General features: G+C 34.1%; 1 protein-coding gene across 1 annotated transcript in view; it reads right to left on the bottom strand.

The window, feature by feature from the left end:
* LOC143180498 (metabotropic glycine receptor) overlaps positions 1 to 19,263 on the bottom strand; it is a 259,155-nt gene that overhangs the window by 4,439 nt on the left and 235,453 nt on the right. The window contains exons 9-11 of the mRNA XM_076380259.1: positions 18,614 to 18,752; positions 8,367 to 8,472; positions 6,240 to 6,401 (exon numbers count right to left, since the gene is read on the bottom strand). Coding sequence (XP_076236374.1) covers positions 6,240 to 6,401; positions 8,367 to 8,472; positions 18,614 to 18,752 — 407 coding nt within the window. The remainder of the gene's footprint in view (positions 1 to 6,239; positions 6,402 to 8,366; positions 8,473 to 18,613; positions 18,753 to 19,263) is intronic.

Here is a 19,263-nt window from a genome sequence, read left to right on the forward strand (position 1 = left end):
ACATTATGAGAGATATTTTATGCTCTGTTTTAAGATCATGAAAATTACTATTAAAAATAATCGCTCGATTTCGTGGATCTCGTAAAAGGCAACTCTGCGGGAAATCCGCTTAACAAGCAGATCTTCCTAATGAAGTTTGCAGCAGACGGTTACAAAGGCTATGAAAGCTATACTAGTAAGGCCAGGACGATACCTTATAAGCTTATTAAAGAACTAGATGTAGGGCGCGGCGTTTTGCCTTATCTCGTATCATCGTTAGTGTTCTGTCAATGACAGATGTTAATACCTTTACTAAAAAATAATAGAACATACTGATATGGAATACGTGCTGTTTTCAGTTTGTTATGGATATCTTTTTACAAAGCTATCTATAAAACTTTGTGCCATTTGTATTTAGACTCTTCATGTGTTTCTTTTTATAAAATTATTTATAAAACTTCGTGTTATTTGTATTTGTGCATTTTAATAACATTCACAAATTTATTAAGAAAAAACAAAATCAAGATCCAAGTTTAAAATCGATAAATTGAAAAATTAACAGACTGACTTCAAATTTTGAGTACACCTTCCATGCACGTGTTACCGTCAGTAGTAGACTAAATTGAAAACTGAGATGTAGACTAAATTTATTTACAATATTTTTCAGTTTGCAAAGAGTTCGAAAAAAATTTTTAAATGATCCTTTCAAAACCAATTTTAGAATCAGTGGTGCAGCTTAAAGGGAGCCAAACTACGACAAGACCATTTTTAAAAGAACGTGGATGCAAATTAAATCCGTTCTAAAAAATGGTATAAGTTGAACTCCATGTTTTCCTCTCCTTTCTTACGGTATTCGTCCATGCTTGGATCTTTTATGAGTTTGATTTATTAAACGCATTCCCCGGGCGCAATTGGAAGTTAAGAGTTATGAGTAATGCAAGCGCGTTTGCACTATCTATTATTTCCCTCTGCTTATTATTGTCCAGTTGACAGGCTAGAATATTTAGTTGGGAACACGGTTTGCACTACATACGGAATTTCTAATGACGCATCAAAGTTCCCCCTTCCCTCAACCAAAATGGTGGAGCAACTTCGGAATATACAGCTGAACTATCGCGAGAGATGCGTTCAATTTCGACTCCGCAATTTGCTATTAATTGGAGTCCGAATGACGTTGCCGATGAGTTCCAACAAAAGCAATATCGCGTCGAATTTCAATGGGACCCATCTCCTGGGCAATGGAATTTTTAATCAGTTCGCGAAAGTAACGTCATTATCTCCGCGTTCTCCTTCTCGCCTGGGATGGCTATTTAAAAACAACGAGGTGACACGTCGCCACGAGGAAACGCACGAACAATTATTTAAAATCCCCAAACTAATAGCCGGAAACGCGGGGAGAATTATGCAAGCGATTAGGCGGCTCTCGTTCCGCGGGCTCCCGGCATGGTTGCATTAGCCTGACAAAAGGCAGAGCGAAAAATGTCGACCGCGAGCTTTTACGCTGGCGAAGATTGCAAGGCCACCGCAAAAAGCCCGGAAAATTGCGTCGACCTCGAAGATACCGCCGACGAAACGTGAGAGAAAAAAGGAGGCCAAGATTGAAGTTTCTACTTTGACATTTAACTGTTGGCGGTGATTGATGCTGGATGCATGACTAATGAAAGTGATTCAAACTTGGGCTAAATTGAATCTAGATCTAGATTAAATTAGATCACATATTTATAGAGATTTCGGATATTTTAATTTAGGTTAGATTTAGCCCGAATTTAATTTAAATCTAATCTATTTCAATTCGTTTGAACTAACGAGATTTTGTTTCGACTGCACACGTCTGACAGTGAGTTAATTTGTTACAATTGCTAGTTTTCAGAATAACTTTTTCCACGAATCGAGAGGATGTATCAAGAATCAATAAAAAAATGAGAACAGTAATACTAACAATGAGGTGATAGCATCGTTATTGTGCTAGCGGTTGCCGTAGTGTTACATAAAAGACAAATATACGAAGTGTTCGATAACAGTGTTACAAATTTTAATCAATAATTCTACTATCGAAATAAGAGAAAAGTGAAAAATCACATAATTGAATAGCTAATGTTATTGCATGTTGAAGAACTGCTTGTACTACACGTAAAATGTATCTGATTTGACTAATTTATTCTACTAACATTGCTAAAACGGATATGGCTAACGTATATCTACGTATACGAACACGTATAGCTACAAATAAATCCTCGTAGGCAGATACGTTTTATATGCATTTCAGATATACCGTTAACAATTATTGTCTCGGAAACGAAGGCTCAGACTTAACTTTGTCACCCTTGATTATCTGGAAGAAATTTAAAAAAAATAATTCTATTATAAAAAAAGACAAAATTGCATTTCGATATAGTCGTCTGTAACACAGATTGGAAATAAAAATAAAATTTTTAATGGTTTTGCATGTTCTCTGCAATAAAAGAAACTCACAATCCAGAAAATGTAAAGGAAATTAATGTTTTTACTATCAATTCTATTAATATACATAGATCTTTCCACAGTGTATGGTAAAATTTTGTAAAAAGCCAAAACAATTTGATTGTATTGTAAAACAGTATTTTCCACTCATTTTGACTTATCTTTTCAGAATACAAAAAAGCAAATTTAATTAAGCTTTTGTAATGAAGCTTGAAAAGCTATTGAACAGACTGAATGAAAGGACGTAGAAAATAATGTTTATATTAGGAGAATGAAAATGATGATTAAAACTAGTTTTTAAACGATTTAATAACTATTGTCCTTAATTTTTCTTCTACAAGCTTATAAATAACCATTTACTGAATTCATGTAGTATTATCAGTGAAGTAATCACAAGAGAAATTTGATTAATGTCGTTTCAGTTCTTTAGGAAGGAAATGTATCATGAAGTTCATCAATTTTCCATATAGTAGGCAATTATAATGTAGGGTTACTACAAGATAAATGAACAAACTATTACCTGCTCAGGGATTCTTCAATTTTTTCTCTTTCATCAAATACGACGATGTAATAGTGTTTACTTTAATATTTGGAACACAATTTATATCACGAGTGTAACTCGCTAATAAGGCAAAGCGCTAAAAGAAGCTAACCAAGTTTAATGAGGACATGAAGTCTGTTATGCTACACTAAAAAATAGAACCATGCCAAACAAGGATTTATTTGTAATAACTAAATGTTCCATATTTGAATGACATCCGGTATTTCACACACCTAATATGGACATCGCATATTCCACGTACATTTATTTATCCTAGTTAGTCATTTATGTGATTCTCTTTGGATAAAGAGTCTCAGAGGCGAAAGTCCATTCAGTTCGGCACCTGATCCCCAATTAATTGCAGCTCTGCTTTCAAAGGCCATCGAACTCAATAGCTCGTTCATGGCGTTCCTCATCTCAGACATTAGCCTGTTCAATTCTAAATCCTGGCTTTCGGTCAGTTGAAATATTCATTTCCTTCCACTTTCCTTTTATCTACGTAATTGGTCCTTGGTTCTAGCCCCGACCATTACCGATGCAAGAAGAAAAATATGAGTTAAGAGCTTTAAATAGTTCTTGAGGTTCTGTTTCTAGACTTGATAGAACTGGGGATACTCATGATTTGCTTTGCACCAAGAATATAAATATAAAATTCCACAGCCTTCCCTATATTGTTTAATTCAATTAATAAAGAAAGAAAGATGACGTAGTCAAAGAAGAGAATTCTAACAAAGAAGCTTTGTAATATTAAATGATCTTCAAACTTTCAATAGAGACTGATAAGCCGCCTGACTGTCAATAAATCGGTTTCTCTAATGTCGATATCGTAATTAACGCATCATGTAGGCCTGTTAATCGGCTTTTCACACAACAGCGCTTGATGGTTTGATGTCTGTTAATCGCTATTTGCCTATATGATGTGGTGGGATATTGCAGGGTGTTTCCTCTACGGTTCATGCAATCGATTTTGTGAAATAGAAAGTTTATTTTGCAAAATAATGGGCTGCAGACATATATAAGGTTACATGAATGATATAACATTAGAAAAATTATACAAGATTGAAATAAATTAATTGGTAGAAGATTAGAAGGTAAACTTAATACCGTTCCCTCACGAATTCAAACGAGGTACAAATATGTTATTGAGGATGACATTTTCAGCAACTTTTTCCTTTACATGTATGCGGCGGTCGACCTTAGTTTTCGAGTTGTAGACAAAAACGTTTTTAATGTTCGATGAATTTCTACTCCCCGTGTCGTCTTATAATACGTTCAGACTGCAGCAAAATTCAACTATTACTAATTAATAAGTGAATAAAAAAATCCTCCTGTCGCTTGAATTTTGCTGAAGTGGGGGAAAGAACGAGCATTCGTTTGCTTGGTTTAAAAGTACCATTATATTTGAGAGATCAGATTCCATTACTTACAGTTCATTAGGGGTATATTCCTATAATAGCGATACCACGAAATTCAATGTATTATGTTACGATAGTGGTCTATTAAATTTATTAATTCAATATTAATCTGCCACTATGATAGAGGCTGACGCCTCTCTCCAAACCCCTTCCCGCTAAAAAATCCAGCCCAGACTAGTTCCAATTACTCTTTTTCACTAACATTGCACACGATGTGCAATATCCGACCGACAACTTCCTCTTGGCGCATATTGGTTAACGCTAATATTAACGCTATTTTTTTTGAGGTCATCGAGGCAAAACCGTACTTTTTTATTATTGATCTCGCTGTTTATTATATCACAACTGAAACATTAAGAAAGGTCTCGTTTAAATCCGTCACAGAATAGTCTCAAAAATTCACCTAATGAAACAAACATTTTTGTTTATACTTCGAAAACTAAAGCCAACCGCCACGGCATACATGTAAGGGAAAAAGTTTCCCAAAATTTCATCTTCAACAACATATTTCAAGCCCGTACAGATCCGCGAAGGAGCGGTTTTTCGACAAATTCACTGATTAGAAAGTACATAGGGCTATTTAAGTTGGATCTAAACTGAAAAATGTTGACAAAAGATGAGAAAATGTATAAAGTAATCTGGATCAGTTTTAAATTAAGATTGTTTATCTCTTTTATGCATAAATGTTAATAGAAGATTAGAAAACATATAAGGTGGTCTAGATTAGGTCTCTGTTAAAATTACTTTTTCCTTCGTGCAACCATGTTAACAGAAGATTAAAAAAATATATAAAATGGTCTAGATTACGTCTAGGCCTATATTAAGTCTGACTCAGGCTACACGAGTCCTCTATGAATCACGAGAATGTTTCCTGTAACCCTACTATTTTTCATAAAATTTAAAATAATTAATAGAAACCTGCGTCCTCGCTTAAAATTATGTCGTCGTGTACAAGTTACAGCTTTTTAAACGGAAACATCAACATACCTTTTGTGCTAATGATGCAGTAATATTCTCATATACGGTACAACAGATAATAACCAAATATTTCGGAATTTCCTTGGTTACATATGAAATTTAAAAAGCAAACCAGGTTTGTTAAATGGAAAACTGATGCACACCCGTCGTAAAATTATATCGTCCGCACAATTGCTGGGTTCTTTGAAGTGTGTGAGCGCGCACGGGCGACCGCCACGTTAATTGCTTGGTCGTATTTAAATCTTGCTTTCATCTCTTTGTCCATTTTCGGAGACTTCCACCAGTAACTCATAATACCTATATTCCAGCGTAATCGTTAACGTGAATTTATAGAATGATCGTTTCCCATCACTTTGAACATTTTTAACGAATTTTCCAGTAACGAGCGAGGTACATTATTTTCAGTAGTCATAGCGATTCCTTGAAAAGATCGGCTTCAAAGCTTGTACAAAAATGTTTCTCAAAAATTAATCTACTCCAATTTTATTACTTAATTGGTATCTTAATTTCACTAATTACAAAATGGAGAAAGCCTATTTCACTTTATATCACTATTAATGCTCTAAAATATTTTCCTTTTGAAGGAGAAATATTCTGAGAGATAGATCTAACAAAAGTTACATTAAAGTTACGTTTTTCAAGGGCGCGGTCGTTGCTTAATTGCTAAATAATCGGCAAAATTTGCACAATGTGATACGACAGAGATTGCACTCCCCTTAAAGGGGAGCAGCTCGTTTCGATGGTATATGGAGCAACACGCGATAGTACCATTAAAGACACATTTCTCGTGAAGGGGTGCCGCGGTGAGAATCTAAAAAAGGTCAGAAGGGGAGGTGGGGGTGGGTGGTACCTCGAAGTGCTCTTACCGTGGCTCCGTCGCTCTCGTCAGTGAAGTTTCCTTGCTGAAGGGATATCGAATTCGTCTGGTTGCTGGTGCCTGTTGGGCGGCTGCTTTTTCCTAAAAATTTTCCGGTGGCACCCGAGTGTTTCGAATCGTCCTTGCCCCCGCTACGGAACACCACGTATGCCTATATTAAACAGGCAACTTTCAGTAACGGCCATATGGTTTTTCAAGTACCGCAAGCGGTTTTAACGCGAAAAATTTCGGAGGTTGACATCGTATTCCGGTTCGAGGTAAAAATTGAAATATTTTCTACGAATCTGAAAACACACCTGGGCAAATTGTATTCAAAATAATTATAAGAGATAACTGTTTGAAATTCTATTTAGATTCTATAGTTTTAAATATGGATAAGATTTCGATTTTTTCATATTCGATTATCTCACTTTGAAACCAGGAAAGGAGATAATCGTCAAAATGTTTCTATTTCGTATTGTCTGGCTCCTGAAGATAAGAAAATCATTATCTTCAAAATTATTCCTTAAAATATGAATGCATTTCAGAAACTAAGTAGATATAAAATAAGTTAATGAGTATTAAATAATATTTCAAACAATATTCTCTAAAATGTGCCCAAGTTTGACCTAGGAGGTTGCAAGCTCTTACTATTGTTGAATAGGTCTAGATCATAAGGATACACACATTTTAATCTTTTGCACTCCGAGCAATTTTTAATATGATCTTTTAGTAACTTTTAGTATAAGCTGTCGACTGCACCAGGAGTATTGACAATGGTGCGAGCGTGCCTCTGTGAGAGATTGACTTTGTCATTAAAAAAAAAAGCGTGTACATTTTAAATTTATGTTTTATTAATTCAATTACAATATAAAAAATATAACAATACAAAAAATAAATATTATTTTTTGAATTTCTTCATTTTATGGTATCTTGAAAAACAATCCCCAGGGTGCATTCTTGGCTTATCAGGACAAGTATCGTAGTATGCAGTGGTTTTGTGTCTTTCACCTTTCTTCTGTCTGCTGGAGCAAACAACACGATCTCTTTTTTTATCTTTGCGCATTTCGTGAAGTTTTCCAGCTTATATTACAATGTTGCCACAGCAGCGACAACGGAGTTATCAACTTATCTTAGAATGTCCTCGTAGAAGCGACAACGGAGTGCAAAGGGTTAAGTTTCGGTATCAGACGAATTCAAATTCTATGGATCTGGATCTCCAATAGACTCGAATCGTGTAGGCTTGTATCCCAAATAGTTCTAGACCATACAAGTCTGAATAGTAAGTAGATTAGATTTTATATTAGATTTGGGTAGTCTGATGCTTTGCGGGAAAAAAATCAGCGCATGAAGTATGTAGCCTATACATATATAGGACACATTATGTCACTTTACAGCTCAGAAAAAAGCGTGATCATGATCAAAATAGGTTTTATAGACTTTATATCACATACGAATCTAAATTTTAAAAAGATTCAAATTATATAGGTCAGGGTCTCAGATATATTTAAAATATGTAGTTCTAGATATGAAATTAATTTAAGTCCTATGGATGTAACTTTGAAGTATTTATAAATTTCATATATCTAGGTCTTAATGGCCTCAAATTGTATGGGTCTAGGTTTCAAATAGATTCAGAACATGTGGGTTTAGATGCCAGGTAAATTTAGGTCCTATAAATCTACGTCTTAATAGCCTCAAATTGTATAGGTCTAGGTTCAGATTCTAGATAAATTCCAATCTTATAGGTTTAAGTTTCAGGTAAATTTAGACCTTCTCCGATATCTAACGAGAAAAGCACTTAAATGTTGTATTGTACCTAGTAATCTGCAAAGCTTTGTTGCTATCCGTAAGTATCAATAATTATGTCCATACCGCCAGATTTTTCGGGAAGAATAAATTATCCAACGGCTGTTTGCGCATAACTACTTTACAACTTTCACGGACCCCGACCTGATGTTTCCAATGATCAATATGCACGCCGTGAAATAAATAAATTTCCGGGCTGCGCGGGTAACGGCTGCCGCAACCTCCCAGGGCTCTAGAATTCACGATTTTGCCCTGTCCCATCATACGTGGTCATTTATTTCACGTCGTGGATGGCATAAAACATAAATACGAGATCGATCAGCCTTACCTTACTGCCGAATATGAGGCACAGTAGCAGTGTGACGGTAAGTTGGGTGTGACAGAAAAATATCACGTACAATAAATCTGGATTGGCCGGTGACTGCAAGAACAACCTGCAACCAGAAAGATTGCGTTCTCCGAGATTGTCTCTTTTTTGAATTGAGATACTTCTTTCGCTCAATTTACTGTTTTATATACCTTGGAATCTTACTAAAGCTCAATGTGTCTAGTTAATTCAGAGAATCAACGGTGTACATTCGTTAGTTGGATTAAATTACACGTGACTGGATGTGGTAAGCACGTTTTACTAATTAGAGGAGCCAGAAAATGTTATACGACCAAAGTTTTATGAATATCTCTTTTCCCTGTAGAATTCATGTCTGACTCGCAGTTGGTCATGAAAGAACACGTTTTAAGTGGTCTCTTTGATGAATCTTTTAAACTTACTTTTTAAATTGTTGAATGTGTAATGCTTGTTTGACTTTGCTGAAATATTCTGAAATTTGTTATGATTTGTTGCATTCAGTGGTTTATGAAATGACCCTTTAGGAATAAGGTACCTGCTTATATTACTGATACATTTACAAACGAAATTATTTTGGAAATTTAAAGGATCTAGTCTAACAAATTGGTTCTGGTTCTTGCTTCTCTTCCTCCTTTAACATGTTCACCAGCCCATATGTGCCTACATATTATAAAAGTACAATTCTACAGGACTGAAACCTAGAGGACTGAGATTCTACATTGTATCCTATGCAATAACAATTTTTACAAAATTTAGGGATTATAGATAAATAGATTTTTCTCATCCTTTTGGCAATTTAAAAAATTTGATTAGATACATTTGTTATTTCCTTACTTTTTTTATAAAGTTGTATAAATACATCAGTAGGTACTTCCTTCTGCTCCTACTGTTTGAAAAAATAATCACTTGTTAAATTTTCCTTAAGTCGTCATTTAATTTTTTCAATTATTATTGGCTGAAACCTTTCTATGTAATAATCTTCCCTTGAACTTAATTTTATTTTTATTCAACCAAAAATTTTCCAAATTCTCTGGAAATTCTCAATATTTAATAATTTTGAGTTTCCTCAGAATTTCTCAACCTATTCTCTAATTCCACTTGGACCTGTCATGCTATTTTTCTATAGCTTCACCTACTCTTCGAAATCTTATATCTTTAAACTTAACAGATCTTCCTCCATTTGAACTATGCGATACAAAAATACTCCTTTTTATTAAGTAGAATGCATAAAAATAAAATATTCATTAAAAATGAATAGTAGTCTTGTTTTCAGTTGTTTTCATACATCTATGAAAGAACATATAGGGCACTGTATGTATTCCCTATGGTGAAAGGCTTAAGGTACATAGAGATCAATTTTCTGTAACACATGATATAATCCTTCAAATGTTCCTTTAACAAGTTCCCCATAAAGCTGGTCTTTGAAGCTTTAGTTATTGCATGTAAAAGTAATCAAATTATAATCCATCAAACTTAGTGGATTAAAGACACTTTCATACGATAAGCCACCTTCTACTATCTCCTATCTCTGTTCCTAACTATTATCTTTTTGCAAAGGAACTATTCAAGCAACGTTTGTGTCCATCAGTATTCACCAGCTTCTACAGTAGCGATAGTTCGCGCAGTAGCTCCAAAGTTTTCCTGCCGCCACATGGGTTTCCTGAAGAGACGAAGGACCGAACTTTGCCTTTACGCTCTCTCTTTCACGAGAGATTCAAATTCCCTCAACAACTTGCTGTTCGTTAGACTTCCCTTTTAAGTGTTCTACCGTTACCCGCTGAAACTGCGCGTTAGCTCCTCGTCTTTGCGTGTAATTATGCGCGTGATTAAATACTGAGCGAGAATTCTGCGAAATATGTAAATATTTCGTTACCTTCTTCTATTTACTTTAACGACGGAGCAGTTAGCACCTATGATCAGGTGTACGAAACAGAGCTGGAGATATGTAGAACTTTCAGTTGTCTTCGTAGACTACAGAAGTTGAAGTAGTACAATAGTGTGAATAGGTTTAGCAAGCTTTCAGAATTTGCTTCAGAGATAAAGTTTTACTAAAATTGTTCTCTCATTGAATTTTGCTAGGAACATCCAGCTTTTGTCCTTAATCCCTTAATGCGCAAGCTCGAGTATAGATACTTGAAGCACTTCTCACAATATTACGAAAAAATCGATACATACTGGGTTAATGTACGTAATCTAGTGTTTATTTTGTAAGGACCTATTTTACAAAATATTAACGTAGATTTGTAATTATATAGCTATCTAACAGAGTTTAGAAAATTCTTATAGGTACCTACAGAGCGTCCTACAGATATTCATACAGATTTTGACGATGTGATCTATCTGTAAAAATAAGACTAAACTGTTATGTAATAAAAAGCCCAGAAATTCTTTATTAAGAAGTTGTAATAAAAATATGAAGCACTTTTATCATTTGAAAGAGTCTGATGTCGACATACTATTATTGTAAATTTAATTTTGTCGCGATTTTTTCTAATTTCTTCACATGCGATGTTGATTCTCGTAATCATACGTTTTGAGTAGATATTTTTGTATTTTAAATCGTTTCTTTTAAATTGTATCATGAGTAAAATTCTAAACCTGTAATGTTATGTGGCAGGAAGTGGAAGTGCCCAGATCCCCTTGACCAATCTATTTTTGATATATTATTTAGCACGAAAATCTTGTATTTGACGTGCACTATGAGTTAGTTTCTTGTATAATTACACCCAGTCAAATCAACAACATAATATTAATAAATAACACAAAGCGTTAAGTATTTCGTCTTGTCTTGTGTTAATTTAACATAAATAAAATAACGGTAGAACTTCAATAAACCAGCGTTGATGGCTAATTTTACTGTTTTCATTAGACTACTATTAAATTTTAGTTTAAGTCGCAATCCGTGTTCTACTATACTTATTGCTATTATATCGAACAGACATAGCTCTCAATAAAACAAATTAAAAACAATTGAGACTCACTTAATCGAGGTTCTGTAATTGTATTGTATTTTATTCTTCACATTTCATATTGTTGTTATAGTTTCTTCATAAAGGTCTTATGGACTGTTTGTTATATCAGATTGCAGCCTTATTTTTACGTTTTAGAACATCCTCCTAAAAATTATAGGTCACTATATATAGTAGATACATAAAACGTAGGATACTTAAAAAAGACTTAAAACTAAACGCACTTTCTAATAATACTATCAACCTAAAGTAGCTCAGACGACTTTAAACTATTGGCACATAAACAAAATTACCTCTTTACCTGGCTGGAATCCAGAGATTATTGCAATATAAGAAAGTAAACCTGTCTGAACGTTTTACCAATTGTAATTTAGAGAAAGATTTAAGTAGTAATTCAAGTCTAGAGCACATGTTCTTTGCACGCCATCATTGTAATTAACTCTTAACTGATACAGTGTCAATATGGCAGCATCATTGCAATTTCATTATAAAAAATGTTTAATAATAGTACTGGAAAATGGAAAATCTTTCAACTTTTATTTTTGTACTGAAAGTTTTATGTTGCATCAACAACAAGGTCATTAGCGACGAGGTTCCTCAATGACTTGAAATTTTCTGGAAGAGGTTGGTTTCGTTGAGGAATTCAATGGTATTTCTAACATACTTTACAGAAGTGAGGGCAGTATGTTAATTTTGAATTTGAGACGTCCGGCAGAAATTTTTTGACAGTCATACAAAAAGTGGTGTACTGTGAGTGGGGCTTCGCAACAGAGGGAAGAGTCTGTCTTCTTTATGATAAATTCATGGTTATCCTGCAATTACCAGTTCTCAGTCAAGAAAGAACAATTCTTTTTTTCGTACTCATGTTACCGCATGGGATATCTTAAAAAAAGTTGGTGGTTACGCTATGGATTTTTGTTGATTTTTATTTCCAGATATTGTTTCATTCTTCTTTAATTTTTTCTTTTTCGTAATGGATAATTTCTTGAAATGGAATAGGAGTTAGGTGTTGTTCGGTCTGGTGGGTGGCTGCTTCTTTGGCTCTCAAATACAGGTGTGTGTTCCCAGTTATTCCTTGATGCGAGGGAATCCATATAATAGATATTTTCTTATTGATAGAAACAAGTTCTGTGTACAGTGTTAAAGTATTTCTAATGATTTCGTTTTTGTTTCTTTTACGTGGTTTGTGAATCAGAAGTGTGTACGTATTTAAGGGCGTCGTGTACTGCATAAGCTTCAGCGGTTAAGCTGGATGCTTGTATAGGTAGACGTTTTTTGATAATATTATCATCTATAATAGTGGCGTATCCTACTGCTTGGTTAGATTTAGATGCATCAGTGAACAATTTTTTATAAGATGTGTATTTGCTGTTAAGTTCTAGAAATTTGCTCTTATGTTCAAGGCTTGATCTAAGATTTTTTCTATAGTTGGCGAGAATTGTGTCTATTTTCGGAATTTTGATACGCTAGGGGGGAATTTTTTCTTGTTTTCTTTCGATAATACTTGTTTTTTGCGTCGCAATTATGGGGACGTATTTTTTTATTCTATCGTACAGTGGTGATGGTAGCTTTAATTTTCTCACGTATAACTCGTAATATTTGTTATCGAATATATAGTTGAAAGTCGGATTTCTGGGTGTAGAAGCCATTTTGAGTGCGTACTTTATACTCAAAAATTTTCCTTTCTGCTCCAGTGACATATCACCAGCTTCAAATAGTATTCCACTTATAAGGCATGTGTGGAATAAGTCCATAGCTAATCCCAGTGCTGCGTTATGAATAGTGTTGCGTCCCTTATGCACCGCAATTCCCTTTTTTAGAATCTATTGGGTTTGTAAGGCCCAATACACTTGTCCGTGACGATGCATGGGTCGCTGGATTGCATTAATCATTTAATGTAATCCTCATTGAAAGTGACAGGTCGTAAATTGAACGGATATCGATTATTCAACAAAAATCACAACTATTTAATGATCACAATTACACAGATCGAGACAAGTTCTGAATTGTGATATTGGTTCGTTCGAGAGTTGCTTTTTTTCGCTTCGACTGTGTCCAGGTTTTTATCAAACTTTGTTGGGGGTTGGAAAAGTTGGTGGTGGATGAGATGTACTTCTATTGGTTGTCGTGTTTCTGAGTGGGTTGGCTTAGTGACTACGGTAAAGTGGTGGGATTTCGGTATTAACAATTTCTTTTTGCAGTTTAAGAAACAATGCTTTAGGATAGGCATTGTCCCTTTAAAGCAGTCCGTCGCATCTGGCATCCGAATGGTGCGGTACGCGAGGTCGAGGTAATAGTCATAAAGCAATCGAAACTAAATGGAGGTATCATATTTGAAATAAGCCCTGCTCTTTCACTCGACAGAAAACATCAAGTTACCTTAACTAGAATAAGAATTGGCCATACTCGCTACACACACACGTATCTATTAAAAAGAGAAACTCGATCAACTTGTACTGTATGCAACACACCGGACACTATGGAGCATATTCTCACGACATGTGCGAAATACCAGCAAGAAAGAAGAATACATCAAATCAACGGCGAATTAAGAGAACTTTTCAAAGATAAAAATTCCAGCATTAACGTATTAAAGTTTCTCGAACACATTGGAATTTTTGGATTAATATAAAAATAATTTTACGCAAACTATGTTCTCCACATTAAGATAACGAAACTGTAACTGTGGTCACTATCCGGAAGGTGGATGTGACCTTGATAAATAAACAAATAAAAAAAGAAAAAAATAAATAGAGGTATCGGGTCTGATGGTTTACGGGTTCGCAAATTAATATTTAGCTCTTTCACGATGGTCTTATAGGTCTAAAGATTAGTAAAAGTTTCAATACAGTCCTTAGGACTGGACAAATAGGATCAATCATTTTTAGAATATGCAGTTTCGCTGAGTTATATGTGATACAGCTATAGTCAGTCTTAGACCTGATTAAACCTTGGTAAGTTTTCAATAGGACTTCTTGATCGGAGCCTCAGTTGTGGCTATCTAGCATTTTGATAATGTTTAACCTTTGTTGGCAGTGATATTTTAAGTGTTTTATGTAGGAAGTTCAGGGTAGCTGCCACTCAAAAATTAGTCCAAGGAGTCTGATGTTATCAACGAATTTGATTTTGTTATTGCCCACATACATATAATGTTGGGGTATCTTGATGAAGTTTCTTGGAGAATAAAATGCATTAGGTTTTCTGAGATGAAAATTTGAGACCAGACCTATAGAACCATTCTTGCAGATTATCGATCGGTGCTTGTAAAGCTTCTTGTAGTGTAGGTATATTTTTTCTACTATACGTTAGAGTGAGGTCGTCAGTAAATACATGAACATTTACGAGAGGTTTTATGTCGTTGATTCCAAGTAAAAATAGCATAACGCTGAGCATCGAGCCTTGAGGTACATCGTTTTGGATTTCCATTGGATCAGATAGTATATTATTAATCGTCACGTCATGTCAATAGACCTGTTCGAAAGAAAGTTTATGATAAAGAATAGCATAGGTCCATTAATATTTAATTCTATGAGGGAGTTGATGATTTTCGGTCTCCAGACTATCTCGTACGCCTTCTCAATGTTCAAGCAAACTGTAATAAGAGACTCGTTTCTTTGGAAAGCGTCGCATATATTTGTATGCACATTGGTAAGTAAGTCCATTGTAGGGCGATATTGTCGAAATTTACATTGGGTTGGTGACAAAAGATTATTAATTTCGAGGAACTAACGGAATCTGCCATTGATAACTTTTTCAAATACTTTGCACATATTATTACTTAGAATAATTGGTCGATAACTCTACTTAATCTAAGTCATTCATGGTTATTTTTCATATTAAATATTAAAACGTGAATTAGTATACATATTGTGATCTGCGTCATAATATAATATTTTAGAGTCAATATTGGCAGATATCCAAAGAACCAAGACTATATGTGGTCCAGATTTTTGTCTGAATTTCTTCTTCTTTTAGTTCTGAGACTGGTTGTAGAGAAAATGCAATGCATAATATTAGATGATTTTGGTTTAGTATGATATGACTTCAAACGCTGGCTACAAGGCCAGGCAATGCGCTGGCTCTTAGAATTATTTTTGCAGAGCATGAGTACTTGCATCGTGACATAATAGCTTCAGGTGTTCTGCTCAAGTTTGCAGCGAACACGGTCAAGTATCAACGAAATATATTATTAAAATTAACATTTTGCAAGCCGTTAGCTTTACACGTTCTGCGAATGCGTTCGACACATTGGATTCAATGTGCCACAAAGGAAACCCGAAGTAAGAGTAGGAAGTTAAAGGTTTTCGCTGCTCAACGTTTGCATTTAAATACTGACGGTCATTTCAAGCTAGGGAACGAACACAACAGGTGAACGAAAATTGATTAACTAACTGACGTAACGTCAATTTTCTATGCGCTTGTTACATCACAGCGTTACACGCTTGGGTTTCTACCGTAAACAATTTTAACATAAATTTTAGGATAAATTGTTTAGTGTATTTTATACAGAGTATCCGATAAGAAGTTTCAGTAATTTTAAGAGGTGATTCTGCATATTAAATAGGATGAAAATAAAAAATAACACAATTATTTTCAATGCTACCTTTCAGAGTTATTCATTCTTGAGGAAACGCTTAAATTTCGCTTGAAATTTGTTTGACTTAGGACTTATTCTACTAACTTCTCGATATCTGACGCGGCTAGTGCACATCGACAGTAGAATAAATCCTAAATTAAACAAATTTTACGCGCATTTTAGATGCTTTCTCAATAATTAATAACTCTGAAACGAAATAACAAGTGCATTTTCGTTGTTCTTGATTTTTGTATTATTTCAACATAGTGTATAATAATAGTAACCCTTAAAATTTCTAACACCTGTTGTCAAACACATTGTATGTTGTAGCTAATTGGACTACTGTAAAATATGTACTTGTTTCAAAATAAATGAAGAAGATAATTAATTATATTCTTTGTCAATTGGTAATATTCTTTAATTATTAAGATTCCAAAATAGAGCCACATCTCGTATTACGTGCGTATTTCATATTATTGATACTGAATCCATCGTTGGTGGAAGGAATAATTTTCTTATCCAATATTTCCTAAATTGTATACTTTTTGAGAAGCAGAGGATACAAGGAATGAACAGTACAGTAGAATTGCGAGAAAGCAAAGAGTATAGTGCAGAAAAAGTCCATTGACAGTTTTGAATAATCAATTATTCTTGGTCTAATTCTTGTTCCACTATTTCGGCACGTTATTTTAGTCTAAATAGCATTAGTTTTTTATACTCTCTCATTCTGTGTTGTTAATAGATATTTCGATATTTATTATAAGAGGATAAGTTCAAAGTATTAATCAGCAATGACTTATACTGATTAAATTTGTCAAAAACGTGCAAACGTGAACTAGATAAAGAACAAAAAACTTGCGTTCATATTGAATTTTTTCTCGTACGCGAACCAAATTCTTTTTCAACGATAATTCTAAAATAAGAAAGTAACGCTGTTTCAAATCCTCATTTGCAAATCTTCTGCTACATTTATTCTGCAAAAGCAAATATGTCGGGGGATTAGAACGCGCAGCAATTCCACCGCCTTATCTTTAACAATCCCAGATGTCCACATTAATTAACGAATCCTACCGCCATTCGTTACACCGAACCATTAATCGGACCCGAAACAGTAACCCCGTACTTTCCACATTTATTTCGACGCTCTGCTTTGGAATGAATTCTGCCGGGTTTCTGTATAAATTTGACTGGTATATCACGCTGCTGGCTAGATTTTCTGGCGAATCCTTTTCGAAATTCAACGTTCCCACGTCCTTGTTACTGTTAGAGAAAGGAATTACAAAATCGTATGGTATCCACCTAAAGACACATCTAACATTTCGTGGTCTCCCTTTCCTCCAGCTAGCTTCATTATTTCGGATCTACTGCATGTATGCATATATATGTATAGTTATATATTGAAATTTTATGAGGAATATCATATGAACGTATTACAAAGCGCTTTCTGTGAAGAAGCTGGGAATAATAAGGTAATGTAAGAGATTCTACTGCTATCGTTCTATGGCTTACATTTAAAAGGTTAATTTTTTGTTCCGTAAATGTACGAGATTCTAATGCTATTGTTCTGAAGCCTAAATTTAAAAGGTTAATTTTTTGTTCTGTAAATGTACGAGGCGTGTTCAAATAGTAAGTTTCGATTGATTATTTAAAAAAAAGTTCAAACATTATTTTTAAAACATTTTGTTTCTATTAAACTGTGCTATAACACCAAGTGAGATTTATCTGTTCTTGCATCTGAAAATGTTCCTCAGTGGACGATGTTTCCATTAATTGCAAGATGACGATATCAAAGACGTTATGAATGCCTGTCTTTCATCTTAGAAGGAATCATTTTATGACTCGCAGAAATAGAAACTGGTACCCGTTTATAATAAGTGTCTGAATAATGGTGGAAGCTTTGTAGAAAAGTAGTTGAAGACTACTTTAAAAAGTAGTTTAAGTAGTTAAACTTGAAAGACAATAACTCAACGATTGTTTATGCAAAATACATATGTAAGTAGTGTTTTGAAAACGTTTCGATATCAGCTACAAGAATATGTAACCAAAAATATAGGGTACCATTAAAAAATTTAAATGTAACCTTCACAGGGCTCTCCAAAGTCATTGCAAGGTCAAATTGTTATTATCACAGTATATCCTTTTTGATACCATACAATTTTTGTCTGAAACATTTCTTTTCATTTTTAATATTTACGAAAATAACCACCTGTATGCATTTAAACCGAACATACTGTATACATAATTATGCATTAATATCGCTGGATTCTAAAATCATTCAATAAATTTTACTTGCAACTTTTTTAATTCCTCGTAATTATGTAAAATGTAAAAAACTTTTTGCACAAAATATTATGACAATAACCGATCTTTATTAAAAAGTTGACAAATTGATATATTATTCTGTTTAAAAAATGAATACTATTTAATTGGACCTAACGTCGCATGAATAGAAGTATATCCTTAGTTCATTGTAATACTTTTATTTCTTATAAGGTTCTAGAAAACTATAAAGGTAGTAGAGAATTTATTACCTATCTTTGGTAAGTTTTTAGGCAACGCATAATATTTCATGTGATACACCTCCTGACATATTTGTAGGTTTAAGATGTCTATCAAAGACGAGAGATTTGGTGCAATATTTCCAGATATAGTATGAAGAATATAAGCTTTCACGAGATACTTACATCGAGACGTTGAGGAAGACTGACAGTAGAAATTCGTTGTAAATCGCCATCGAGATGAATCGACTCTCGTTGAACTCTGACGGGGTTTTTCTCACCACGATACACAGTCTGATGCCCCATATTAGGAACATCACTTCAACTGTAACAAAAAGCAATTTTTCTTTCTGTTAGCATTAATAACTCTGTACTCCGGGGTAGAATAAACAAAAAGTTAAAAGGGTGTGACCATTGTTTAACAGTGGCCACAATTTGCCTTTATTTATGTCAAAGCTTCTGTTAAAACAATTTTTAATGTGTCTTATAAGTCTGAAAACTTTTATTTTTTCTTCTGTAAAATATACTTTAATTCTCGGACGGTCAACGCTGGGTCAAAAGTGACCCTGAGTCCACTGACTCTGTACATAAATGTAAAACAGTCCGCTGTCCGAGGGTTAAAAAGTTTGTATCTTCCAGGGAAATATAGTTTAAAGATAAAAAATGATCCTTTATGTTTCGTTTTAAAAGAGAACTTATGTAGCAAGGCAGTTAATTTAGCTTTTTGAGTATAGTACTTTATAGAAAGACCATAACGTGTAATCAAATATCATTGTAAGTTAAAGTAAGAGCTAGTTTATAAAATATTTTAAAATCTAAAAAATATATAGAAAAAA

This window comes from Calliopsis andreniformis, chromosome 6, assembly GCF_051401765.1.
Source record: "Calliopsis andreniformis isolate RMS-2024a chromosome 6, iyCalAndr_principal, whole genome shotgun sequence".
NCBI classification, from domain to species: domain Eukaryota; kingdom Metazoa; phylum Arthropoda; class Insecta; order Hymenoptera; family Andrenidae; genus Calliopsis; species Calliopsis andreniformis.